We start from the raw sequence: 25,950 nt of genomic DNA, 5'->3' as shown, positions 1-25,950 counted from the left end.
GTAGTACCTTCTATTTGAAAAACCCTGTGTTTACTAGGGACCAAACATTAGTAGGGACAAAATACCTGATCAAGGCTGCTGGATCAGTACTGAAGACAACCATGCCCAAGGTCATTTTCCTCATGGGTGAGTATATAATAGATGGCTCAGATAAATAGCCTTCTTCTTACATGTTTTCTTTATTATTTTTATAATGATACTGGTATATATATGATGTCTGGGCAGACTACTTGCTATTGCATAACCAATTTAGGGAATTTCCCTGGGGAGAGTAGTTTTCACCACTCTCGGTATTCTGTAGTTGACTGCAGTTCATTGTGTAGGGTTGAGACCAGCTGAAATCCCCCGTTTTCTTATTTATATTGGTGTCCTTGTTCATATTTTATTGGCATACAGCCATGTTGATAAGACTTCATTGGTGTACTTTTCTGACATTTCTAGAAGAGAAAACTCACAGAAATCTTCCTGTTCCTCTGGCTCTTCCAATCTTTCTACCCTATCTTCAACTATTATCCTTGAGCTTTGGGTGCAGGAGTTGTATTATTGATATATCAGTTGAGGCTGGGTAACACATAGTCTCTTGCTCTCTGCATTTTGGTCAGTGGCCAGCTGTGGTTTTCTTTAATGGTCTCAATCTGTTGCAAGCTCAAAATGCTGCAAGGAAGTTTCCTTAATGGATAAGAACCAAACTTAAGTCTGAGAAGGTAGAAGGATAAATATTTAATATGTATTTAGGATTTAATAAAGTGGAAGCTGTAAGTTCTCCTCCAAGACACAGGACTTCAGTAGTTCTGGGTAGTTGCCTATGTTTCCAGGGATGATATACCTCTGTTCCAGGTTTCTTTCTTGCTTGATGTTTATTTACTTGGTTATGTCTGTAGAATACCTTTGTCTGAGGTGAAGATCAGCAATACCCGAGGCCGAGCTATGTAAGCAGTTACTAAAAATTATTCCCTAATCATCATATATAGGTCTTCCTAAGTTAGTGATGAGATACAATGTTAGTCTTCAGAGATGTAATTGTTCAGATACCCCCTCCCTTAAGTCCTATTGCGCTAGACCTGGCTTCCTAGCAGTCACTCTCTGGGACCCGTTCACTCTACCCACACAGCCATCCAGCAGACACTAGCCTTATCTCTAGTCATTCTTCCTCTCCAACACACACTTTAAAACGACATATACAGACGTTCAGTTGGGAATTTTATTTCCTTTTAAGGCACTTGAGAGGGATGGTTGGCTTGGAAGACCTTAGTGAACTTGCTTAGGGAATATAACCATGCAAAATACATTGGACGCTTCAGTGTGTTGTCACTGTTATTTAATACTTTAGGTATAGGCATTTTATGTAATTCCAAAATGTGTTAGCTGAACTAAATCTGTGCTTTTTTAACAATATAATGACCATCACAACCTTTCTTGAAACAAAACACTAACTTTAATTTGTAAGACAGTCAGAACAAAAGTGGTCTGTTCAACTTGATGGTGGCCCAAGCCTATAATTCTAGGGCTCACGGTGGCAAAGCAGAAGGAACTCCGTGGCGCAGCCAGCTTACGCTTCATAGTAGATCCTATCAAAAGAAGATGTACTGTATAAAAGCCAAGGAGAGGCATCTTGAGTCTTACTTCATTGTTCCTCTGGTACCGTCCCAGAAGGCTTTGCAACAGGCCTCCTAATAAGGCTCCAGGAGAATCTAAATCCTCTGCTTTACATGATGTTTTGCATGTTGTAAGACTAAACTCATCTAATCTGTAGGAGGAAAGGCACATTTGAACGTGTGATCCCTGAGTGAAGTAAATATGTATTTTCAGTCAGTCCATCTTCTATAACCTTTACATTCAATAATAATTATTACATAGAAGGTAGGTAGCAGGATTGTGACTGTTCTGACTAGTGAAAGAACATGTTGGAGGGTGTATGTGCTAAAGGGATCACTACGTGGCACAGCTGAAAAGTATTACTAGGGATGTAACAATCTATAATAGTCAAGGCTTTTGAGCTAGATTCTAGAGAACAGCAGGTAAATGTGTGTTCTCTTTCTAGGTCTCAACCTCTTATTGAATGCTCAGCTAGGTAAGTCATTTTGTGCATGTTTTAATATTAGCAAATCCTCAAATCTCCGTAAGTTATAATAAACTTATTAAACTATTCTGCTTAATATAGGTGAGTATTATACTATATTATAATGCTTCTTTTTGGGAAAAAAACACATTACCAAGAGATAACTTATAGTAGGAAATGGCATGGGTTTACTTTATGGAGAATTGACTGTTACAGTTACGTTGTCACTGCTATCCAGTATGCCATGACCACTGCAGAGATCTCAACTAAGAACTATCTAGCTCCACATGACAGTTGGACCTCTTATCGCTCACCCTTCACAGGCTCTGCCTACCAGCTGATGTGTTACTTCAACAACTGGCCTCTGTATCTGCCAGGCGTGGGAAGCATGGAGACTGCTGACATTGACCCTTGCTTGTGCACTCACCTAATATACTCATTTGCTGGCATTTGGAAAAACAATATCACCATGAGCAAAAAGAAAGACTTGGATGACTACAAAGATTTTAATGACTTAAAAAAGAGGTAAGAGAAAGAGAAGATATGGAATTTGGTATCTGTGATAGTTGCCACATGTCAATGTTGCCTAAAAGTACAGAACTGGATAGATTTGATTCATTAATACAGAATTTGTAGATTAATAGAGAACAAGTTGCTAAGTTGATGCCTTTTATTTCCACAAAATGGTATATATATTTTTCATAAAAACATAATTTTTGAAATGTTTATGTGTTATGAAATTGTTGTAGAGTTAAATAAAACATGCATTGTTTTAGACATATCTATAAAATTTATTACATTTATTTATGGTGTCTGTAGATGTGTATGTTGAGGTCAGAGGACTACTTTGAGGAGTCAGCTCTCTCCTTTCACCATGTGGGTACTAGAAATTGGAATGATAATCCTCAGGCTTGATGACAATTACATATACCCACTGAGATATCTTGCCTGCCCTAGAACAATTCTATTTTTAGTAGTACAGTCTACTGTTTGCAGTTTCCAAAATGTTGTTTTTTATTATAAACCATAAACACCGTGTTACATAAGTGTGGTGTCTTTAAGTTATGCTTCTTGTATTAGTGAAATTTTGTACTTCTTGCATATATTCCTAACCCTCTTTCTCCTGACCAGGCCATGATAACCACAAGCCTGTGGTCTACATTTGAGTTCAACATTTTAAGAGTCTGTTCATGTCCTGTGTACCTTTCTGTGTTTTTACCTATTTTTCTTATTATCATGTCCTGTATGTTAACACATAAAGTTATAAATGACATATTTCATTCTTTCTGTGGTTGGATTTCAATCTTATATGTAGCATATCTTTTGCCTACTATTCACCTGACAACATGATAGGAGATTTCATATCTTGCATATTATGATTATATGCTGTCAGTCTTATCTCTTCAACACACTCAATTTATATCCTTCAGAAAGGAATGAACTTTTGGATACTCTGGATTAAATGAAAAGTCCATTTGTAACTTTTGAAGGACAATTTATATTATTTTACATATTGGTTGCATTAAATTACATCTATACAAATAGCTTCTAAGTGTTTTCTTTATACATTTCCTTAACAATATAGTTACGTTTTATATTTTTATTGCAGCCATTACAGTAGATAAAGATTGTTGCAGGGAATTTGATCAAACGCTCAACCCCAAGATGGTGTACTGGAAAACATGTTTCTAGTCGTGGTGTGCTTCAACACTTAGCACACACATTTTATCCAAAATCTTTCTTTAGGCAGGATTAAATAAAGTCAACCACAGGTCAGGAGGCAGAGCAAGAAACCAGTTGAAAGGAAGTGAACATAAGGAAAAAAAAAACATAGAGAGTGAGAGGAAATCCAGAGAATTGATACAGATGTGCAGAAAATAGAAAGGAGGGACTTTCAGCTTGAAGGGTCTTGAAGGAGAAGGAGAAAGAGAAGAGGCTTTTCTCCTTCTGGGAAGTCGGCTGAGTAATAAGGTCAGCTGGGTGCTTTCTCTGCTTCTCTGAGCTAGCAGGCTTTTAATCCAGCACATGACTGCTGAGTCTATTTTGGTGAAATTGAACATTTGGAGTTTTGTTTAAAAACAAAACAAAAAAAAAAAAAAAAAAAAAAAAAAAAAAAAAAAAAGGGCCGGGCAGTGGTGGCGCACACCTTTAGTTCCAACACTCAGGAGACAGAGGCAGGTGGATCGCTGTGAGTTCAAGGCCAGCCTGGCCTACAAAGCGAGTCCAGGACAGCCAAGGCTACACAGAGAAACCCTGTCTCAAAACAAACAAACAAACAACAGTAGATGACATTTCAATATGGTTTAAGTAAAATTATCTCTGGTTTTCATTGTCTTACAGTACTTTTTCATACCATTATCAATGTTTTGTCTTGTTTTGAAGAGTGCCTAGTCAGGATTTTAGGTCATTTTTTTTTTTTCACTCAGGATGTTTGTTGATAGAAGTTTTGATTAGTGATCTATATTGCTTATTAGCCCTTTACAAGATACAAGATATATGGTCTTCCAATGTTTTCTACCATACTCTAGTTTGTCTTTTTATTCTGTTGATTGTGCCTCCTTTGTTGTAAGGCTCTGTAGGATGACACAATCCCAACGCATACCAGGATGACACAATCCCAACGCATACCAGGATGACACAATCCCAACGCATACCAGGATGACACAATCCCAACGCATACCAGGATGACACAATCCCAACGCATACCAGGATGACACAATCCCAACGCATACCAGGATGACACAATCCCAACAACGCATACCAGGATGACACAATCCCAACGCATACCAGGATGACACAATCCCAACACATACCAGGATGACACAATCCCAACAACGCATACCTTTCCTCCTATTGCCTATGCTCTGTGGCATCATTTTTTAAAATTACTGTCCATGCCACATCTATCGAGCTGTATTCATGTTTCTTTCAGATAGTCTTATAGTTTCACAACTTACGTTTGTGTCGTTAAATTGCTTGAGTTTCTTTTTACATTTGATGTGAAGCAGTGGTCCAAAATCATAATTCTATCTGCAGGTAAGTACATACATTAACATCCTATCATCTAGGGTATCTTATTAGTATTTTAAAAACTAGCTTTTCCCCTTTTTTTGTTATTTTAATCACTCAAAAACTCCAATGAATTGCATGAGGAAGAAGAGGTTGAACATATTATATGATAGACAGCAAGTAGTCCGATAATCAGAAGAGTTCTTTGCTTAATAGAAGCAACTTTTGTGAAAAATAAAATAATTCCTGGTATGTTGGAATTTACAGGTCTGTCTGTTTATTCATGTATAAGACAAAAAAACAGGCTACTTCTACCATGATCAATGGCACTATCATGAATACAGCTAGAACAAGTCGTTATTTAAACTGGGCATAACCACTTTTGATACCTTGCATCACAGATTACCTCATAATATGTCAGTCCTTATGCCAGCACAACAGAATCATAATCTGGAAGAAGAAGAGACAATGTACCCACAACCTTAGTGTTGTCTTCTCATGAAACTTGCACTCTGGAAATTGATATTTTACAACCACTATTCCCAAGAATATGTGCCCTTGCAATGCATTGAATTCATCTTAATGGAGACTGAGAACATGACGTTTCAAATAAGATCTACCATTTTATTTTATTGAACAGAATTTGAGCTAGTTGACCTTCTAAGTTGTATGCACTACAAATATTGTCCATCACATTCTTTACATCCATTTTGGAGGAGGATCATGGAAGGAGTTGGAATGGGGAGAGGAAGGGATGAAAGATATGTAGATACAGTGCCAGTGTATGAAATACTTAAAAATATTATATATGTTATATATTCCCAAATATTATATGATACAATATAATTATATCATGTGTATTACATAAATTATAAAAACATAAAATAATAAATATTATATGTTCACAAATAGTCTTACGCTTATATGTATACAATAACAATAAATGAAAAGAGGCCATGAATTTGAAGTAGAGGTGAGTGGTGTATGCAGGAAGGTTTAGAGGGAGGAAGGAGAAAAGAGAAATGTAACTGCATTATAATTTCAAAAACAAAAATATAGTTTACAAAAATCTGGACCATACATTAGATTTGACCAAGTGGCTTTGGTGTTATTTAGGATAATGGAAATACAAAACAAATTATAATGAGTTTCAGTAGTGGGAAAATTGCTTATATGTTTATTGTATCATATTAAGATGAGATTAAATCATAAGACCTGGTCCAATACCACAAATAGTTCCATTTTAAATAGAAAGACATATCGAATTTGAATTTTCTCTTTTCTTTTGCCTTAAAGAAACAACAAGCTGAAAACACTCCTGTCTATTGGTTGCTGGAACTTTGGAGCTGGCCTGTAAGTCCTCTGCAAAGAGACTCTCAGTCATTAACTGTTGAAAACAATCTTATCCAGCATAACTTCTGTCTCCTTACCCTTCACAGTTTTAGACAGACTATTAAGGGTATCCACTAAGTGATTATGTCACTAAAATAATTTTCTACGCTGGAACTTCAATACTGGACACTGGAACAGCTACTGTGTGTATTTCATCTGTTTAAGTGGATGAATATTTTGGTAATCCATCCTCTAAGCTTTAGTTATTTATTTCTTAACAGATGTCTGTTTAAAGTATCTCAGAATACAAGGTCAGAGGAACAACTTTTGGTCTTTATTTCCAAAAGAAGAGAAAGAAAATGAAAATGCACAAACAATAAAACTTCTTGAAGAGCACATGAACTTGGGAACTATTTGAAGACCAAACATGCTGAAATATGTTAGATGTATTCAAAACAATCATATCAATTGCAAAGAAAGGTAGAATCAGTAACAATGAAATAAAAGCAAAGTCTTCAAAGAGCAGAGATTATACCAAGATGCCCTCAGACCCAGAGATTTAATTTAATTTGAGGAAAGGTATTTATCAAGGGCTCAGAGAGGCAGATATTAATCAGTAGAACATTTTTATTCTAGTGCGTTCAGACCCCTGAAGTGTTATTATGATTTTGGGGTCTCTCTTAGTTTCACCACCATGGTCTCCACTCGCGAGAGCCGCGAGTCTTTCATTACTTCAGTTATCAACCTCCTGCGAGAGTACGGATTTGATGGTCTGAACTTGGCTTGGCAGTACCCGGGCTGTTATGGAAGCCCTCCTAGGGACAAACATCTCTTTATTGTCCTCATGCAGGTAAGGAAACAAGGAATAATTTTTATTCCTAGTAGACTTGAATTTTTGTGTTTCCAAAGGGAATTATTTTACAATAAAACTAAACACAAATTTAGATTTAGAATGTCTTAGCCTTCCAAAGATTTTTACTTCATTCAACAAGTGTATCTAATAATTTTTACCAGAGTTTTTTTACAAAACAAGATTTATTTATTTTTGTATTATATATGAGTATCTTTTCTGAATGTATGTGTGCACACCAGGAGAGAGCATCAGATCCCATTGACTACAGACAGTTGTAAGCCAACATTTGGGTGCTAGAAACTAAACTCAAAACCTCCGGAAGATCTGCCAGTGTCTTAACTGCTGATCTGTCCCTTTAGTTCCTGACCACATGAGTTTTAAGACCTATAATTCATTTCATCTTCACATTGTTTTCATTCTTTAATGCAGATACCACAAGCATTACAAACATAATGGGAATATAATATTCTACCTTAAGAGGCTACCAAATACAGCCCTCCTATGCCAGAAATAAAAAACATAATTTTGAGTTGTTAACCAATAGGATCCTATAGACCAGCTAAATATTGCAGGCTATTGCCAATACTGTAGATTGCTCTTTACAACTTGATGGTAAAACCCTATTGGTGACATGCCACATACCTGAGCCATACAACATAAAGCAATATAGATGATACTCATATGGAACATTCATTTCTGCTGGATAGTATCCACAGTACTTGAAGGTGGAGAAAATTAATCTCACTCAGCTATGAACCATGCAAACTACAATAATGGCCTGTCCTCAACTTACTTCCACTGATGCAATAGTGGCATGCATGGCACAGGAGTAACTGGCATCATTTTTTGATGAATTTAATACCTGCTTCCTGAGAAAGAACCCACAATGTCAGTGAGGCTAATAACCTTAATAAGGAGGCCATGTTCCCTACGAGGAAACAGACTACAATTATTCCACTTCATGAACATAGTAACAAAGTGACTCCTAATGACACATTGCTATACCCACATGTTGGTGAATCACTTAAACTTCATCAGGGAAGCTCTTGTTTATAGTAGAGAGTAATTAACACAGAAACCCACAATGGAGGGGATGATTTATTTTTTTAAACTTTTTATTATTAATTTATTCTTGTTACATCTCAATGGTTATCCCATCCCTTGTATCCTCCCATTCTTCCCTCCCTCCCATTTTCCCATTATTCCCCTCCCCTATGACTGTTCCTTAGGGGGATTACCTCCCCCTGTATATGCTCATAGGGTATCAAGTCTCTTCTTGGTAGCCTGCTATCCTTCCTCTGAGTGCCACCAGGTCTCCCCCTCCAGGGGACATGGTCAAATGTGAGGCACCAGAGTACATGAGAAAGTCATATCCCACTCTCCGCTCAAGTGTGGAGACTGTTCTGACCATTGGCTAGATCTGGGTAGGGGTTTAAAGTTTACCGCTTTATTTTAAAAGCCAGAAGTAGTGGATAATTTTGAAATAACAGAGTTTTCTAGACACAAGGTGATACACATATGGACACATATATCACAGAGACTGTGACATCATGCACAAGAGCAAAAGAAGCTCACGTCAGAAAATTTTCAGCAGAAAAAAAGGTGAAGTGGCCATAAAATTTCATGCCTGGTGAAAGAACTATATGCATTTTATTGATAATGGAAGAGAGAAAATAAATTTTCTTTAATGATGAGACACTGGGTATAGCAACCACATTCTAGGGAAGGGTCCATGTTAAAGAGCAGTTAGTCCTTACAATCAGGCCTGTGTTCTTTTTTTCCTGCTTAGAGTAAAAGAGTGTATGAATTTGGATTAGTAGAAAGGTACAGGAGGATTTGGGAGACATTGGGAGAGGGGAATGAATATGTTTAAACTATATTGTGTGAAATTCTTAAAGAATAAATAAAATGTTAAAGAAGTAATTTCAAAATATTTTGATAAATGATATAATAAGCAAAAGCAAGGTACAAAAATAATATAGTATAGTTACTTAAATGTTCATGGAAAGATGAAAAAGTGCTTCCACATGTATTATATATTTTTCTTGTAGTGATAACATACCATGACCAATACAACTTACAGAAGAGTTTGCTTTGCCTTGCAGATCTAGTGAGTTAGACAGCATGGTGGCTGGAATGGTATTCTGAGAGCTCATATCTTGAACCACAGCGTGAAATAGAGAAGTGGAGAGAGACCTGGCTTTTAATCTCAAAGTCCTCCCTCCTTCCCGTGACTTTCTTCCTTCCTCTAGCCAGACTGCACCACCTTCACTTCTTCAAACAGATCACTGTTTAGGGACCTGTTCAAATGTCCAGTACTGTGGGGAATATTTCTCACTCAATCCATTACACTACACAAAATCCTTTATCTCAGTGATAAAAATAGCCTGGTATTGTTCAATTAAGGATAGATGGAGATTTCACATATGTGAATGAATCTGTGAGAACACGTGAGACTCAAGCTTGTGAGACTGAAGAGGTGACAAGAATCAAGTCATGTGGGAACTTGAATATAGGGTTAAGAAACTCGAAATTTTTGATATATTTTATTAATTTATTTATATTACATCTCAGTTGTTATCCCATCCTTTATATCCTGCCATTCCTCCCTCCCTCCCATTTCCCCTTACTCCCCTCCCCTATGACTGTGACTGAGGGAGACCTCCTCCCCCTGTATATGCTCATAGGGTATCAAGTCTCTTGTTGGTAACCTGCTGTCCTTCCTCTGAGTGCAGCCAGGCCTCCCCATCCAGGGGACATGGTCAAATATGGGGCATCAGAGTTCATGTGAAAGTCAGACCCCACTCTCCACTCAACTGTGGAGAATGTCCTGTCCATTGGCTAGATCTGGGTAGGGGTTTGAAGTTTACTGCATGTATTGTCCTTAGCTAGTGCCATAGTTTGAGCAGGACCCCTGGGCCCAGATCTGTCCATCATAATGTTCTACTTGTAGGTTTCTAGGACCCTCTGGATCCTTCTATTTCCCCATTCTCCCTTGCTTCTCTCACCTAGAGTCCCAATAGGAAGTCTTCCCATCTGTTCCACTTTCTTGGTAAGTGAAGACTTTCATGGGACATATCCCTTGGGCTAGTGTCCAGATATAAGTGAGTATATACCATTTGACTCTTTCTGCTTCTGGGTTAACTCACTCAGTATGATCATTTTTTGTTCAATCCATTTGTCCACAAATTTCGGGAATTCCTTGTTTTTAATAGCTGAGTAGTATTCCATAGTGTATATGTACCACAGTTTCTTTATCCATTCTTCTACTGAGGGACACTTAGGCTGTTTCCAGGTTCTGGCTATTATGAATAAGGCTGCTATGAACATGGTTGAGCAAATTTTCTTGTTGTGTGCTGGAGCATCTTCTGGGTATAATCCAAGGAGTGGGATAGCTGGGTCTTGAGGAAGCCTTATTCCCAGTTTTCTGAGATAGCTCCAGATAGATTTCCAAAGTGGCTGTACTAGTTTGCATTCCCACCAGCGATGAAGGAGTGTTCCTCTCTCCCCACATCCTCTCAAGACAGATTCTTTTTCTTAATCAGTCCAAACAACAGATTATCACCTAGGTTCTGAATAGGTTCACTACTAATCAGTCACTACAGGAAAAACACAGCTTACTTTTATTCCTCTGCCATCTCTTCTCTTTTATTACCTCTTTGAGAAGTTTATAAAATGTGTTTTGATCACATTTGCTCCTTCTCCAACTCCTCCATGATTCCATTTCTACCAAACTAAATTTGTGTCCAATTTTTAAAAAAATTAATCTAGTCCAATTTGTGATGTCCACATGATCTTGGATATGTGGCCTTCTACTGAATCATGATTAATCTATTAGTGTCTACACTGTTAAGAAAAACTGACTGTCCCTACCACAGCAGCTACAAATTGCCAATAGCTTTTTAATTAGGGGTGTGATCTTGTGTCTGGCTCCTCTCTCTTAGCTGGAAATTTATCTGCCTTGTGCTTGTATAGGTCTAATGCATATTGGCACAAACCCTGTGAATTCATATATGACTCTGTACTTTTGTCTCCAGAAAACAGTTTCCTTGTGGTTATCAACCATTTCTAGTTTATATAATTTTTCTGACTCTTTTGCTGAAAAAAAAAATCAATAAGTCTTTGGAAGAGGGGGCTATAATGACCAACTTGGTGTTAAACATTCCATAGCAGTGCTTCCTTGCACCTTGGCCTATTGTGGGTTATTGTGTTAATCTATTTACCATGAATTGGAGCTTCTCTAATGAAAGCTGAGAGGTGCATTAATGTATGGCTACAATGAGTCATCATTTGTAGTTGGTTTTATCTATGTCCACTTGGCAGAATAATAGGAGATTCTTCCCTAGGGCCTATGACTTGTCTAGCCATAAGTTCTTTGCCTTTATAATAATGCCAAATGTGGGTTTTATTTTGTGTAGTGGGCCCTAAATACAATTAGAAAGTGTACCAGGGGGGCATGTGTTGCTAATCCTGTTATTACTGTAAGTCTTAGCATTCACAGCTCTGTGGGTAAGAGTGATAATTGCTTTTCCACTCAGTAGTATTTACAGCACCTTCTGGCAGCACAAAAACTAGTGAGTAGGAAATTACAGGTGAGTGCCAGTTGGATTCTTCATGTTTAATGACTTAATTGTTTAGTGTCTTCCCCAATAAGATCTTACCAATAATGTTGGGAGGACAGCCAATCTAGGGGAATTCACTAGCCAACAACCCCCAAAGAGATAATTCACTTTTGACATTTTGCTTTTAATTTGTTATTTTGTTGCATCTAGTAAAGGAATTGTTGCCCTCCCTATAGGGTAACTACATTTTAACTATTTTTATATGTGTGCATATATATAATGCCACTTCTAGAGTGGCAACTTATTTTTTTTGTTGTTAAACAGTTTTAATTATCAAAAACAATATCTGGACTTTAAGCTAAAACATGCCTCTTGTGTATTTATAATTTCCAGACACTTATTCTATATTCCTGTCATTGACACAATGGAAAATAAAACCATGCATTATGCAGTATATTCGTTCAATATTTAAAGACACTAAAACACTTCGCTTCTTATAGTTAAACATCCTAATCACTTTTATTACTGTCTACATGGCAATTTTCTGAGGCATCCTACTGAAATAACTTCTGGGACTACTAAGCAATGTTATAGTAAGAGTAAAACCTAATATTCTAAGAAATATTGAAATCACAGAAAATACCAAGGAATTATCATCTGGTATTGAAAGTGATCTGTCTTCCAGCTGTTTTCTCATCTCCATTCCATTGGAAGGAATATCAGTCTCATAAAAAGTTATCTATTGAACAAATGGAAGGAAATTCGTACACAACTGAAATATCCAGGATATTAAGCAAGTGTAGTTCCATACCATGATGATACAGGGATGCATTGATGGACATCTGGATGACTACTTTCTGTGTTACTTTGGGAAAATCCCTGTTGATTAGGCATATATTAAGTTTAATCACCATTATCTGCCCCAATGACTTTATTGAGATGTTGACATACTAAAGTAAGATAAAATATGTAAAAGTGCTTTAGCAATTATTTTGTTTAAGGAGCTGAATTAATTCCAAACATATAGTCTTATACCTTATTATTCTGTAGGAAATACGTAAAGCATTTGAGAAGGAGGTGAGCAAAATCAAAAAGCCCAGGTTGCTGGTGACTGCTGCAGTGGCTGGTGTTATCTCCACAATCCATTCTGGCTATGAGATACTGCAACTGTCACAGTGAGTGATGTACCTTGTCTGTCCTGTACTATTATAGTGTGAGTAGAGTTTTCTCATCCTTGGGAGATATGGGTGCTCTAAGCCTTTGTTTCCAGGTCATCTTTGGCTGGCATAGGGGTGGGAAATAGTCATAAGAAATGATTTTAAGTACATTCCCCTTACCCAGGTCCTTGGATTACATTCAAGTCATGACCTATGACCTCCATGGATCTTGGGATGGCTACACTGGCGAAAACAGTCCCCTCTACAAATCTCCAACTGACACTGGCATTAAGACCTTCTACAACATAGTAAGATACTGTACAGACAAGTAAACACAGATCATGTAGATTTAGGCACAAAATCAAGACAATTAGTGCAAATGTCATTAGCTTAATTCACCAATAGTGTCACATTAACTATAAAGTCATATTTTCCATAATGTCTATTAAGAAACTACCTAATCATTTTAAGCAATTTAATATCTAAATTTGACCTTTAGAATAAAAAGCCAGCATAATTAATCATAGGTGGTCAGTGACTAGTGCCCTATAGCTAATTTTTAAAACTGCAGAACTCCATTATGGACAACTGGAAGAGCAAAGGGGCAGCACCCGAGAAGCTCATTGTTGGATTCCCAGCATATGGACACACCTTCATCTTGAGTGATGCCACTAAAACTGGAATTGGTTCCCCTAGCAATCGTGGTGGCCATCCAGGACTCTACACAAAGAAAACTGGAGTCTGGGCCTATTATGAGGTTAGTAGTTGATTGTACATTGCTCCATGAATTTTATGAGCCTAAATGGAAAACATGCTGATTCTGAATGTTCATTCAGTCTCCTTTTCACACTAATCAGAATGTTATTTCAATGAACTAATTTTTTATACAATAGTTTCTAGGTAACCAAAAATGATAAGCATTTAATAACACACTGTCCTTTCAATTAACAGACAACAACTCTCTTATATATATTTGTGCATTTCTATAAAAATACATACATAAACAAAAAACCCTCAGATTTCCATGAACATCTGAATAATAGCTTAAGATGGAGATAAATCTCGTTCTTCATCTCTTGCCTAGGACATATAGGACCCTGGATTCAGTGTCCAGTATTACAGAAATAAAAATGGGCTCATACTATATTGTGACATTATGAATATATTTGGTAGACATGATGACTTACACCCGTTAACTCTCTATTCAAGAGACATAAGCAATAGCATCACAATTTCTAAGTGAGTGTAAGATACATAGATTGAGAACTTTCAAACAAAAATGGATAGGGGATGTATCTCAATGGTAGAGCCATTATTTACCATTGGCAAGGCCTTGGGGTGAGCTACAGCACAAAAAAAAAACACACCTTAATATTACTAATTTGTAAGATTAGATTTCTACAAATCTAATCAATTGGAAAAGTGGGAAAACCCTTGTGGAGATAATAAAAGGAAGGAAAGCAAATACATATACACATTTTTTTTCTTACATGAAATTATATTTAACGGATCTGACATTTTTAACTTTTTAAGATTTGCACATTTTTGGAAAATGGAGCCACTCAGGTCTGGAATTCTGCTCAACAAGTACCCTATGCCTACCATGGCAACGAGTGGGTTGGCTATGACAATATCAAGAGCTTTCATATCAAGGTAAGTTCAGTCCCTTGGATGTGCGAGGTCCTGACTCTGAGTCCCAGGAAGACAAGTAACCCTTGATATTCTTTTTTTCTTATTCAGGCTCAGTGGATTAAGAGAAATAACTTTGGAGGTGCTATGATCTGGGCTATTGATATGGATGACTACACTGGCACTTTCTGTGATCAGGGCAGGTTTCCCCTGACCTCCTCCTTGAAGAAAGCCCTCAAAGTGCACAGTGAAAGTAAGTGATAGTAAGAGCATGCCTCAGGTATGTAAGTGTTCTTTCATTAACTCAAAGGAAGCCTTGACATACCATGCTCTTTTCCAGTGAGATCTTCCTATTTCTCTGTTAGCCACCATGCAAGGAATTTTTTATTTTATGGGAAATCAGGACTTTTTAATTTTTTCTTTCTTATTTGTTTCTAGATCAGCTAAGGCACCCTGGGAAGATTTACTAGTAAGCCCTAACCAATAATCTCATAAATCTAATTTATTATCCACAGGGATTACTAATACCTATATTTATTCCAGATTTTTTTAAGTGCATTTGTTTGTTACTTATATCCACATCATCCAAATGGTTTTATATATACTGGGTGTCAAAGAATATTTCTTCACTGACTTATATAAAGAATGTCTTAGTTAGGGTTACTTTAGCAGTGATGAGACACCGTGACTAAAAGCGACTTGGAAAGGAAAGGGTTTCGTTTAGCCTTCCACGTCATTGTTCATTTGTGGAAGTTAGGGCAGGAACACATGAAGGACAAGAATCTGGAGGCAAGAACTGGTTCAGAGGCCATAGGGAGGTGCTGCTTACTGGCTTGCTACCCATTGCTTTCTCAGTCTGTTTTTACAGAACCTAGGACCACCATCCCAGGGACTACACAGCAATGGCTTTGGCCTTCTCCCAATCAATCAGTAATTAAGAAAACGCCCTACAGGCTTGCCTCTATCCCAATGTTATGCAAAATTTTTCTTAATTGAGGTTCCTTCCTCTCAGATGACTTTAGCTTTTGTGAAGTTGACATAAAAACTATCCAACAAGAAAGGTTCCCTTTTAAAATTGTAAGCTAGGCAAGCTTGAGACAAAATCTGATTGTAATTACAGTTCTTACCTTAGTGACCCTTCAGTTAATTGTACCACACTCAAACCACTTCCTCCACTCCTGCCCAGTTCTTCTCATGTCGAAGAGCAGTCAGCCTCCTCACATAAACTCATTAATCTGCTTTTCATGTTGTATGTTTTAGATTGTGAAGTAACTGCTATTCCAGCCAGTGGGACTGACAGCAGGAACAGCAGCTCTGGGGCATTGGAATCTGCGTTTCTACTCAGTAGCAAATAACAGAAGTATCATCTGGTGCTGCTTGAATGGAACCACATTCCAGGACTGCCAGGGAGAATCTGTCTTCAAGAACAACCAGCACTGCTGAGCTAGACATGAACACTATCTACTACCTTTCTCCAGGGCTCTGAGCAATCTCTCTTGCCATTTTCTAGGACCATTTTACTTGTACCTAAGGTAGTAAAATAAAATCAGCAGTCAGAACAGGAATGTCTTTAGTTATTTTGTAATTCAACGCATACTTATATTTGTTTATTCTTTTTAAATAATATTTTATTTTTCTTTGTTAATTACATAGATCTGCACAATTCATTTGGTCTTATCCATTCCAGATTACTCTCCCTCTTTCTCTTTGGGACCTACTGATCTATCTGACAGCTGAAGGCACTGCCAGTTCTGTGCCTTTACCCAGGGGCAGACTTTGAAACTCTGGCCTGGAGCTCGGGCCTTGAAATAGTTAAAATTTATGTTCCTGGGAAGGCCCCCTAAGTGGTCCTTTTTTTTTTTTCTTTTTGGTGTAGGGCTCTAAAGCAGTTGTGTCTGAGGTAACTTGTGATCTTTTTGTCAACATTGTATGATTTAGCTCTCTATTGATCTTGACCCATTCTCCTCTACAAAAAAGTGTAAATAATGCTGAACTTCTATTCAACCTTGCTTGGCATAAGCCATAAGTTTATGCAAGACCTTTTAGTCCTAGATTTTGCTTTTGTCGTCTTTATTTTGCATCCTTGGTCTTTCTCCTCCCTTAAGAACCCAACATGTTTTCCCCTAGTGAAATCTAGTTAAGTAGTGCCCAAAGTGGGGCTCAAGTGGAGGAGAAAATATAGAAAGTAATTATGACCATGATAAATATAGAAAGAGTGAGACTTAAGGACCACCTGTCAGAAAGAAAGTGGTGGAACAACTGGAAGTAATATGTGAGACAGCTGAGTTATAAAGAACATATTTCCCCCTTCAAGTACCTTGTTTGTCCCTGCATCCTAGGTCTTGTAATATACTGTTCAAGCTCTTGATATTACTTTTATTCAAAAAATATGACCTTAGGAAGGTTCTATATATATTTTGGATATCAGACTTTTGTCAGACATAGTGATGGTGGAGATCTTTTCCCAGTGTGTAGTCTGCTGTCTTGTTCTGTTGATAGTATCTCCTGCCTTACAGAAGCTTTTCAGCCTCATGAGGTCCCATTTGTTAATTGTTAAGGCCTGGGCTGTTGATGTTCTGTTCAGAAAGTTGTCTTCTGTGCCAATGTGTTCCAGGCTCTTCTCCCACTTTTTCTTCTATCTGATTTAGTGTCTCTGGTTTTATGTTGAGGTCTTTGATCCACTTGGATTTTTAGTTTTGTGCATGGTGACAAATATGGGTCTAATTGCATTTTTCTACATGTAGACATCCAGTTAGACCAGAACCATTTGTGGAAGACGCTATCATTTTTCCATTTAATAGATTTGGCTGCTTTGTCAAAAATCAAGTGACCATAGGTGTGTGGATTCATTTCTGGGTCTTCAGTTCAATTCCATTGATCAACCAGATTATTGCTGTGCCAGTATCATGCTGTTTTAATTACTGTTGCTCTATAGTACAGCTTGAGATCAGGTATGGAGATTCCTCCAGAGGATCTTTTATTGTATAGGATTGTTTTAGCTATTCTGTTTTTTTTTTTCCATATGAAGTTGAGAATTGACCTTTCAGTGTCTTTAAAAAATTGTGTAAGTATTTTGATAGGGATTGCATTGAATCTGTAAATTGCTTTTTGGTAAGATGGCCATTTTTACTATGTTAATTCTTCCAATCCATGAACAAGGGAGATCCTTCCATCTTCTGATGTCATCTTCAATCTCTTTCTCCAGAGATTTGAAGTTTTTTTCAAAAAAGTCCTTCACTTGCTTAATTAAAGTACCTCCTAAATATTTTATATTGCTGTGGCTTTCATGAAGGGTGTAGTTTTCCTAATTTCTTCCTCTGCATAATTGTCATTTGTATATAAGAAGGCTACTGACTTTTTTGAGTTAATTTCGTATCCAGCTAATTTGCTAAAGGTGTTTATCAGCTGTAGGAGTTCTCTGGTGGAATTTTAGGTGTCATTTATGTACACAATCATATCATTTGCAAATAGGGATAATTTGACTTCCTCCTTTCCCATTTGGATCCCCTTGATTTCCTTTTGTTAACTTATTGCCCTGGCTAGAACTTCCAGATATGGAGAAAGTAGGCAGCCTTGTTTGATCCCCAACTTTAGAGGAATTTCCTTGAATATCTCTCCATTTAATTTGATTTTGGCTATTGGCTTGCTGTATATAGCCTTTATTAGGTTTACGTATGTGCCTTGTATCCCCAATCTTTCCAAAACTTTAATTATGAATGGGTGTTGGATTTTGCCAAATGCTTTCTCTGCATCCAAGGAGATGATCATGCAGTTTTTTTCTTTCAGTTTGTTTATATGGTGGATTACATTGATGGATTTCCATATATTAAACCATCCCTGCTTTTAAATTCCTCTCCATTTAGTTTGATGTAAACTATTTTTACTATGCTCATCTTACCAATCTATGAGCCAGGGACATCTTTCCACCTTCTGATAGTTTCTTCAATATTTTTTCTCAAAGAACTGAAATTCTTGTGATATAGTTCTTTCACTTGTTTGGTTAGAGTTATACCAAGATACTTTGTATTATTTTTGACTATTATAAAGGGTGTTGTTTCCCTAATCTCTTTCTCAGCTCATTTGTCATTTATATAAAGAAGGGCTACTGGTTTTAAAGTTAATTTTGTATGCAGCCACTTTGCTGAAAGATCTTATAAATCATAGGGATTTTTTTGGTAGAAAGTTTAGAGTAACTTAGGTATATTATCATGCCATCTGTAAATAATGATATTTTAAAATCTTCCTTTCCAACCTCTCCTTCCGTGATCTCCTTTTGTTGTCTTATTGTTTTAGCTAGAACTTCAAGTACTATATTAAAGAGACATGGAAAGAGTGGGCAGCCTATTCTTGTCCCTGATTTCAGTGGAATTTTTTTAAGTGTCTCTTCATTTAATTTGATGTTAGCTATCAGTTTGCTATTGCATTTAAAAGGTTTAGGTTTGAGTATTGTATCTTTGATCTTTCAAAGACTTTTATCATGAAAGGGCGTTAGAATTTGTCAAAGAATTTTTCTGCATCTAATGAGATCGATATGCATTTTTTAATGGTTTTTATATGGTGGGTTGCATTGATGAACTTTTGGGTTTTGTTTTTTGTTTTGGATTTGGTTATTTCATTTGTTTTGGTTTGGGCTTTTGATTTTTCAAGACAGGGTTTCTCTGTGTAACAGTCCTGCTGTCCTGGACTCACTTTGTAGACCAGGCTGGCCTCAAATTGACAGAGATCTACCTGACTCCACATTGATGAATTTTTGTGCTTCCCTGGGATGAAGTTTACTTGATAATAATGGATGAAGTGTTTGATATGCTCTTGGATTCAGTTTTTGAGCTATTTTGCTGAGTATTTTTGCATCAATGTTCATGAGGAAAATTGGTTTGAAATTATCTTTCTTTGTTGAGTCTTTGTGTAGTTTATGTATCAGGGTGACTGTGGCTTCATAAATGAGTTTGGCAAGGTTCTTTATGTTTCTATTCTGTGGAATAGGACTATTTTGTAGAAAAGGACTAGTGTTAACTATTCTTTGAAAGCCTGGTAGAAGTCTGCACTAAAACCATCTGGCTCTGGGATTTTTTTTGGAGGGGGTTGAGAGACTTTTGATGAGTGCTTCTATTTGTTTAGTGTTTAAATGACTGTTCAAACTATTTACCTGATCTTGACTTTTGTAAGTGAAATCTATCAAGAAAATCATGAATTTCTTTTAGACTTTGCAATTTTGTGTAATACAGGCTTTTGAAATAAGACCTAATGATTCTTTGGATTTTCTCAGTGTTTGTTCTTTTCACTTTTGGTTTTGTTAATTTGAAAATTCTCTCTCTGTTTTTGTTGTTGTTGTTGTTTGTTTTTTTGTTTTTTTGTTTGTTTTTTTAGTTAGTTTGGCTAAGGGTTTGTCTACCTTCTTGACTTACTCAAGGAAACAGCTCTTGGTTTCATTGATTATTTGTATTGTTCTTTTTGTTTCTCGTGTATTGATTTTTAGCCCTGAGTTTGATGATTTCCTGTCATCTACTCTTTATTTGTGTGTTGGCTTCTGATTGTTCTATAGCTTTCAGCATGTTGTCAAGTTGCTAGTATGAGAGCTCTCCAATTTCTTTTTTTTTTCTTTAAATAATTTACTCAGATTGCATCTCAATTATTATCCCCTCACTTGTATCTTCCCATTCCTCCCTCCCTCCTTATTTCACCCTATTCCCCTCTCCTAGACATATGACAGAATGGAACCTCCTCCCCCACTATATGATCACAGCCTATCAGGTCTCATCTGGGTAGCCTGCTTACCCTTCCTCTGAGTGCCACCAGACCTCCCTACTAAGGGGAAGTGGTCAAATAGAAAGCATCAGAATTCATGTCGGAGTTGGTCCCCACTCTCCACACAACTGTGGATAATGAACTTCCATTGGCTAGCTATGAATAGGGGGTCTAGGTTTCCTGTATGCATTGTCCTTGGTTGGTACAGTAGTTTGAACAGACCTTCCTGGGTCCAGATCCACCAGCCTTCATGGTCTTCTTGTAGGGTTCCAGGATACTCTGGGTCCTTCTATTTCCCTTTTCTTCCATACATTTCTCATGTGGAGTACCAATAGGAGGTCCCAGCATCTGTACCAATCTCCCACTGAGGGAAGACTCTAAGAGGACATCCATGTTGGCCTAGTGTCCAATTATACATGAGTATATACCATGTGTATTTTCTGGGTCTGGGTTAACTCACTCAGGATGATAATTTCTAGGTCCACCAATATGCCTGAAAATTTCAGGATTTCCTTATTTTTTAATAGCTGAGTAGTATCCCGTAGTGTAAATGTACCACATTTATTTATCTATTCTTCAGTTGCAGGATATCTAGGTTGTTTTGAGGTTCTGGATATTATGAATAAAGATTCTATGAACATGGTTGAGCATATGCCCTTGTGTGGTAGAGACTCTTTTGGGCATATTCCAAGGAGTGGAATAGCTGAGTCTTTAGGTAGCCCTATTCCCAGTTTTCTGAGAAATCCCATGTAGGGTTGGTGAAGATCTTTCCAATCTGTAGGCTGTCTCATTGTTCTGATGACAGTGTCTTCTGCCTTACAGAGACTTCTCAGCCTCATGAGATCCCTTTGTGCCCAACCATCTGGTCAATTTTAGATAAAATTCCAGTCAGCAGGGTTTAGGATGATGATTAACTCCAACATAATCTCAGTTTAGTTTGTGTCTTGATAAACTGCCTACTGTTGTGAGGAGAATCTTGAAATCTCACTCTATCAGTGTGTGATAATCAATATGTGATTAAAGATGAAGTCGAGTTTCTTTTATGAACTTTGGTGTCATTGTGTTTGGTGCACAGACATTAAGAAAGTAATATTTTCTTGGAAATTTTGTGGAGCATACAGTGACCTTCTTACTCTGTATATTTTGGATATTAGTCCTTTGTCAGATGCAGATTTGGTGAAAATCTTTTCCCAGTCTGTAGGCTGTCACTTTATTCTGTTGACACTGTCTTCTGCCTTGCAGAAGCTAATTGGAATGAGGATGCAGAAATTGTGGGAGCCAGGTGTCCAAGACACCGGGAGAGCACAACCTGCAGAATCAACAAAGTAGGACCGATGGGGCCTCACAGAGAATGGAATTGCAATAACAGAGCCTGCAGGTGTCTGTGCTATGTCCTCAGCATAAATGTTATGGTTTTTGGCTTGATGTTTATGAGAGATTCTGACAGTGGGAGTGGGGTGTCTCTGACCAACTTGTATGCTCTTAGGACTGTTTTCCTCCTACTGGGTTGCCTTGAACTGCTTTGATGTGAAGACTTGGGCCTGGTTTTATTGCATCTTGTTGTATAGGTTGATGTCCCTGCTCTTTTCTGGGGGAGAGGGGAAGTTGGGGGAGGACTGGGGGAAATGCAGGGAGGGAAAGCTGTGGTAGTTATGTATTGTATGAGAATGAAAAAATTACAAAACCATCTGACTGATGGTCTAAAAAATAAATGTTATCCAGGCCTAATAAAATGCTGGCATTGTAGCTCTCAGAGCATCAGAAGTTCAATATCAAGCTTGCCACCTACTTAGAGTGAGGTTACTATGACCTATGTGAGACCCTGGTTCAAAAATAACAACAGAAACATGGAGTGACATCAACATAGTTCTTTCTGCTTTGTGAAAGCAGGATTGAGGCCGTTATATTACTGATTCTGGGAAACAACTCTCTCTGAAATTTGACAGAAGAGATATATCCACTCCAATAACCAGCTAATCAATGGAGACATGAGCTATATGATCCATGCCAGTTAATGTGGAGAATTTTAGCTCCCACTAAAAAGTTCATGTTTCCATATTTGGAGGATTGGGCATTCTAACAAGAGTCAAGTAGCCTCATATAACTTTCCCTTCTGTGTTTATTTATAAGTAAATAAAATGTGGGAAACAACAGTAAGTAGTCACCTAATAGCATTTGTATAAAGATAAGTTTGAGCAGGACCCCTGGGCCAAAATCTGCCAATCATAATGTTCTACTTGTAGGTTTCTAGGACCCTCTGGATCCTTCTACTTTGATATTCTCCCATGCTTCTCTCATCTAGAGTCCCAATAGGATGTCCTCCCCTCTGTCCCACTTTCCTGGTAAGTGAAGGCACCAGCCAAGGACAATACAGGCGGTAAACTTTAAACCCCTACCCAGATCTAGCCAATGGTCAGAACAGTCTCCACAGTTGAGTGGAGAGTGGGATATGACTTTCTCACATACTCTGGTGCCTCACATTTGACCATGTCCCCTGAAGGGGGAGACCTGGTGGCACTCAGAGGAAGGACAGCAGGTAGCCAAGAAGAGACTTGATACCCTATGAGCATATACAGGGGAGGTAATCCCCCTCAGGAACAGTCATAGGTGAGGGGAATAATGGGAAAATGGGAGGGAGGGAAGAATGGGAGGATGCAAGGGATGGGATAACCATTGAGATGTAACAAGAATAAATTAATAAAAAAAATTTAAAAAATAAAGATAAGTAAATACAAATGTTGAGAATAATGATTTGTAGTTATGTGCTAAGTAGGCACTAGAATGCTTGAACATACCAAAGTCATAATTTACCAGCTTTTGCATTTTATTTCAGCTACAGGCAATGACTTCAAAAGCTAAATACTTCTCTCCTGGGGTCAGGTATGTTTAGGAAGATTACTATCATGGAAATACCCAGTAATTCTCACTAAAATTCAATACCCAACATCCTCATGTTATCTTATTCCTCTCTCTGACACCCAACCAGGAAAATTCTTTAGAAACCTATGTTTTCTTAAGAAATCTATAATCCACACACAGCTTTCTTTGTTATATTCTTCTCAGTAACAAGGTCTGCCCACAGCTGATATTCTATTCCCAGGGCTGGCCTGGGGCCTTCAACCCACACCTGCCTGTGTGCTCACCTAATCAGAACCTTTTTGGAGATTCAGAACAAGATCCTTACCAACCCCTGAAACTGACATTATCTGACCCTCTACAAGGCATTCATTTGCCCAAAGGCAAGTAAATAATAGAGTAATTTAGGCTCAGTCTTTTTATATTTGAGAACACTTAGGGCAAAAACCTTCTTTATAATCCTCCTAGAAGACACGGAGGTAATAAGGAGCTTCATAGTTTTCCTGCTTTTGGTATAGGGACAACATTAGCATTAAAGAGAATGAGTGAATTACAGAAGGCAGTTCTCAGCTGGTTTACAGCATAGAGTTGGTACAGAAGAACCATTCTATGCCCTCGTTAAGGGACATCACTTCAGTGCATAGAATTTTAGAAACATTAAAGGACACTATCCTTGCCCACTCTCACAATGTGGGAGTAGGAACAAAAATGAAGACAAGCAAGATGAGAGGCTGCACGAGATTTCTCACAGTTCCTCCCTAATGGAAGCCTCTAACTTTCCATTGTTCTCATATAATGCCGTAGCTCTTGGTTACTTGTTCCTGAGGGGCTGGTTCAATTCCAGAACCCACATAGCAGCTCAGAAACTTCCATGGGATCTGATGCTCTTTTCTGGTGTGCAGACATACATGCAGACAAAACACCTATATACATAAAATGAATGAATAAATAAAATTCAAAAAATAGCAAAACGTTGTCTTGCAGATGATGGTTTAAAATTTTGACATTGACTCCAAGTTTCCATTTTTAAAATGACCGCTGAAGATAACTTTCTATAAGGTATCAGAATGATCATGACTTTTCCATCCCTTCTCTGTGTTTCTGTCAGCTTTATTGCTATCTCCACTGCAGAAGCTTCCAGAACTCCTTTGCATCAGTGCTACCAAAGTGCTACAAAAGTTCTTTGTCATAGCATAGCCGTTTTGTGTGAAAATCAAAACAAGTGTAATTACTCACACAAAAAAATTAAAAGATTGGGTTTAACACATTTTTGTTGGAGAATGGGTATGTTTTGGAAGCTTCAAAGGAAACAATCATGAGACAGTGTACAAAGGGCCCAGCAGGCTTGTGTGAGAAGTCCTATTCTTCTCCTAGAACAATGTTTTCTCAGGATAGGGATAGATTTTTCTTCAGTGGTGTAATTTCTTTGCAAGTTGGCTATGCTTACTCATTAATCCCACTTAAACATATTGGTTTACCCAAATCTTAGACTAGGAGGCATCATTTCTTCAAACTACCGCTGAAACCTTATCTGTGCTGAATATGCATTTGTCCATATTGTGCCAGAAGAGTTATGCTCACTGATGCCTCCATCAATAGGAATGTCCTTTTCTGGACATAGACTGGAAATATCCCTAATCCCCATGAAGGCCTATACAAGACATTTGATTTATCAGACAAGATAAATTCTGTCATTTAAGTTATTAATCACTCATAACTTCCCCACAGAAAATGTCTGCCACCACACAGAGCACCTACCTTACTACAGCCTCAACTAGACAAAATATATAGAGCAGCTATTCCAACAAGGATGCTGAAGAAGTAAAGATGGAAAATAATTTATTGAAATTCTATGAATTGATAAAATTTGTATTCTTAGATGTTTATCCCAAGAAGAATTTTTTTTGTGTGTGTGAGAAACTATGTGGAGCCACAATCCTGGACTGACGCTTACCAATATGGTAGCTGCTGGTATCTTAGGCATCAGTTCTTCACTGAGGTTCCCCAGCTGTGCCACTTAATGGTATGTTCTACTTTTATATTGCTGTGTTAAAAGCCACAACCAGAAACAAGTTGGAGAGAAAAGGGTTTATTTCATTTCACAGGTGACAATCAATAATCAAGTAAAATCAAGGCAGGAACTCATGACAAGAACCAGAATGTAGGAACAAAAATATATACCATGGAGGGGAAACTGCTCATCTCATTGCTGTTCCTGGACTATATAGCCTGCTTTCTTATGCTGCCCCCATGAACACCTACCCAAGGGATATGCTGCCTCTGGTGTCCTCAGCCCCTCCCACATCAATCATTCATCAATGACTCAGAGGTTTGCCTACAGGTAATATGATGAAGATGTTTTCTCTTTCCAGACTACTCTAGCTTGGGTCAAGTTGACAGAGAATACCTGGCACAGTGGTGTCTTGTCCTGAATCTGCTTTGTGAACACCATATGTAGAATTTTAATTTCAGTCTAATTACATGTTTTGGACCTTTTTGTGGAGGCTTTAAAGCATGTATTTGGCATGTGTAGGTGTGAGAAATGTCCATAAAATGATGTTAATTCCTATATCCTACCTCAGTTTATCTGGGCTCCATCCATACCATGAATTAATGACTCTATAGGGCAGCCTAGGTCTACATGAGAAATAATAGCTCCATATTTATTGGCCACTGGCAGCAATATCTGTCAGTATGTGAGACTGAACAGATGCAAACCACAAAAATTCCAAGTCACATGTGCATTTG

At 37.7% G+C, this 25,950-nt stretch overlaps 1 protein-coding gene across 1 annotated transcript in view; it reads left to right on the top strand.

Moving 5' to 3' along the window:
- Nucleotides 1–16,093, top strand: part of LOC127206141 (chitinase-like protein 3) — a 41,336-nt gene extending 25,243 nt beyond the window's left edge. The window contains exons 3-13 of the mRNA XM_051165424.1: nt 38–126; nt 2,042–2,071; nt 2,383–2,584; nt 6,365–6,421; nt 7,085–7,250; nt 12,866–12,990; nt 13,157–13,280; nt 13,544–13,729; nt 14,506–14,625; nt 14,713–14,854; nt 15,862–16,093. Coding sequence (XP_051021381.1) covers nt 38–126; nt 2,042–2,071; nt 2,383–2,584; nt 6,365–6,421; nt 7,085–7,250; nt 12,866–12,990; nt 13,157–13,280; nt 13,544–13,729; nt 14,506–14,625; nt 14,713–14,854; nt 15,862–15,956 — 1,336 coding nt within the window. The 3' untranslated portion in view covers nt 15,957–16,093. The remainder of the gene's footprint in view (nt 1–37; nt 127–2,041; nt 2,072–2,382; nt 2,585–6,364; nt 6,422–7,084; nt 7,251–12,865; nt 12,991–13,156; nt 13,281–13,543; nt 13,730–14,505; nt 14,626–14,712; nt 14,855–15,861) is intronic.
- Nucleotides 16,094–25,950: the final 9,857 nt, after the last annotated feature.

The sequence above is a fragment of the Acomys russatus genome, chromosome 23, assembly GCF_903995435.1.
Source record: "Acomys russatus chromosome 23, mAcoRus1.1, whole genome shotgun sequence".
NCBI classification, from domain to species: domain Eukaryota; kingdom Metazoa; phylum Chordata; class Mammalia; order Rodentia; family Muridae; genus Acomys; species Acomys russatus.
This window is presented reverse-complemented; position numbering and strand designations above follow the sequence as displayed.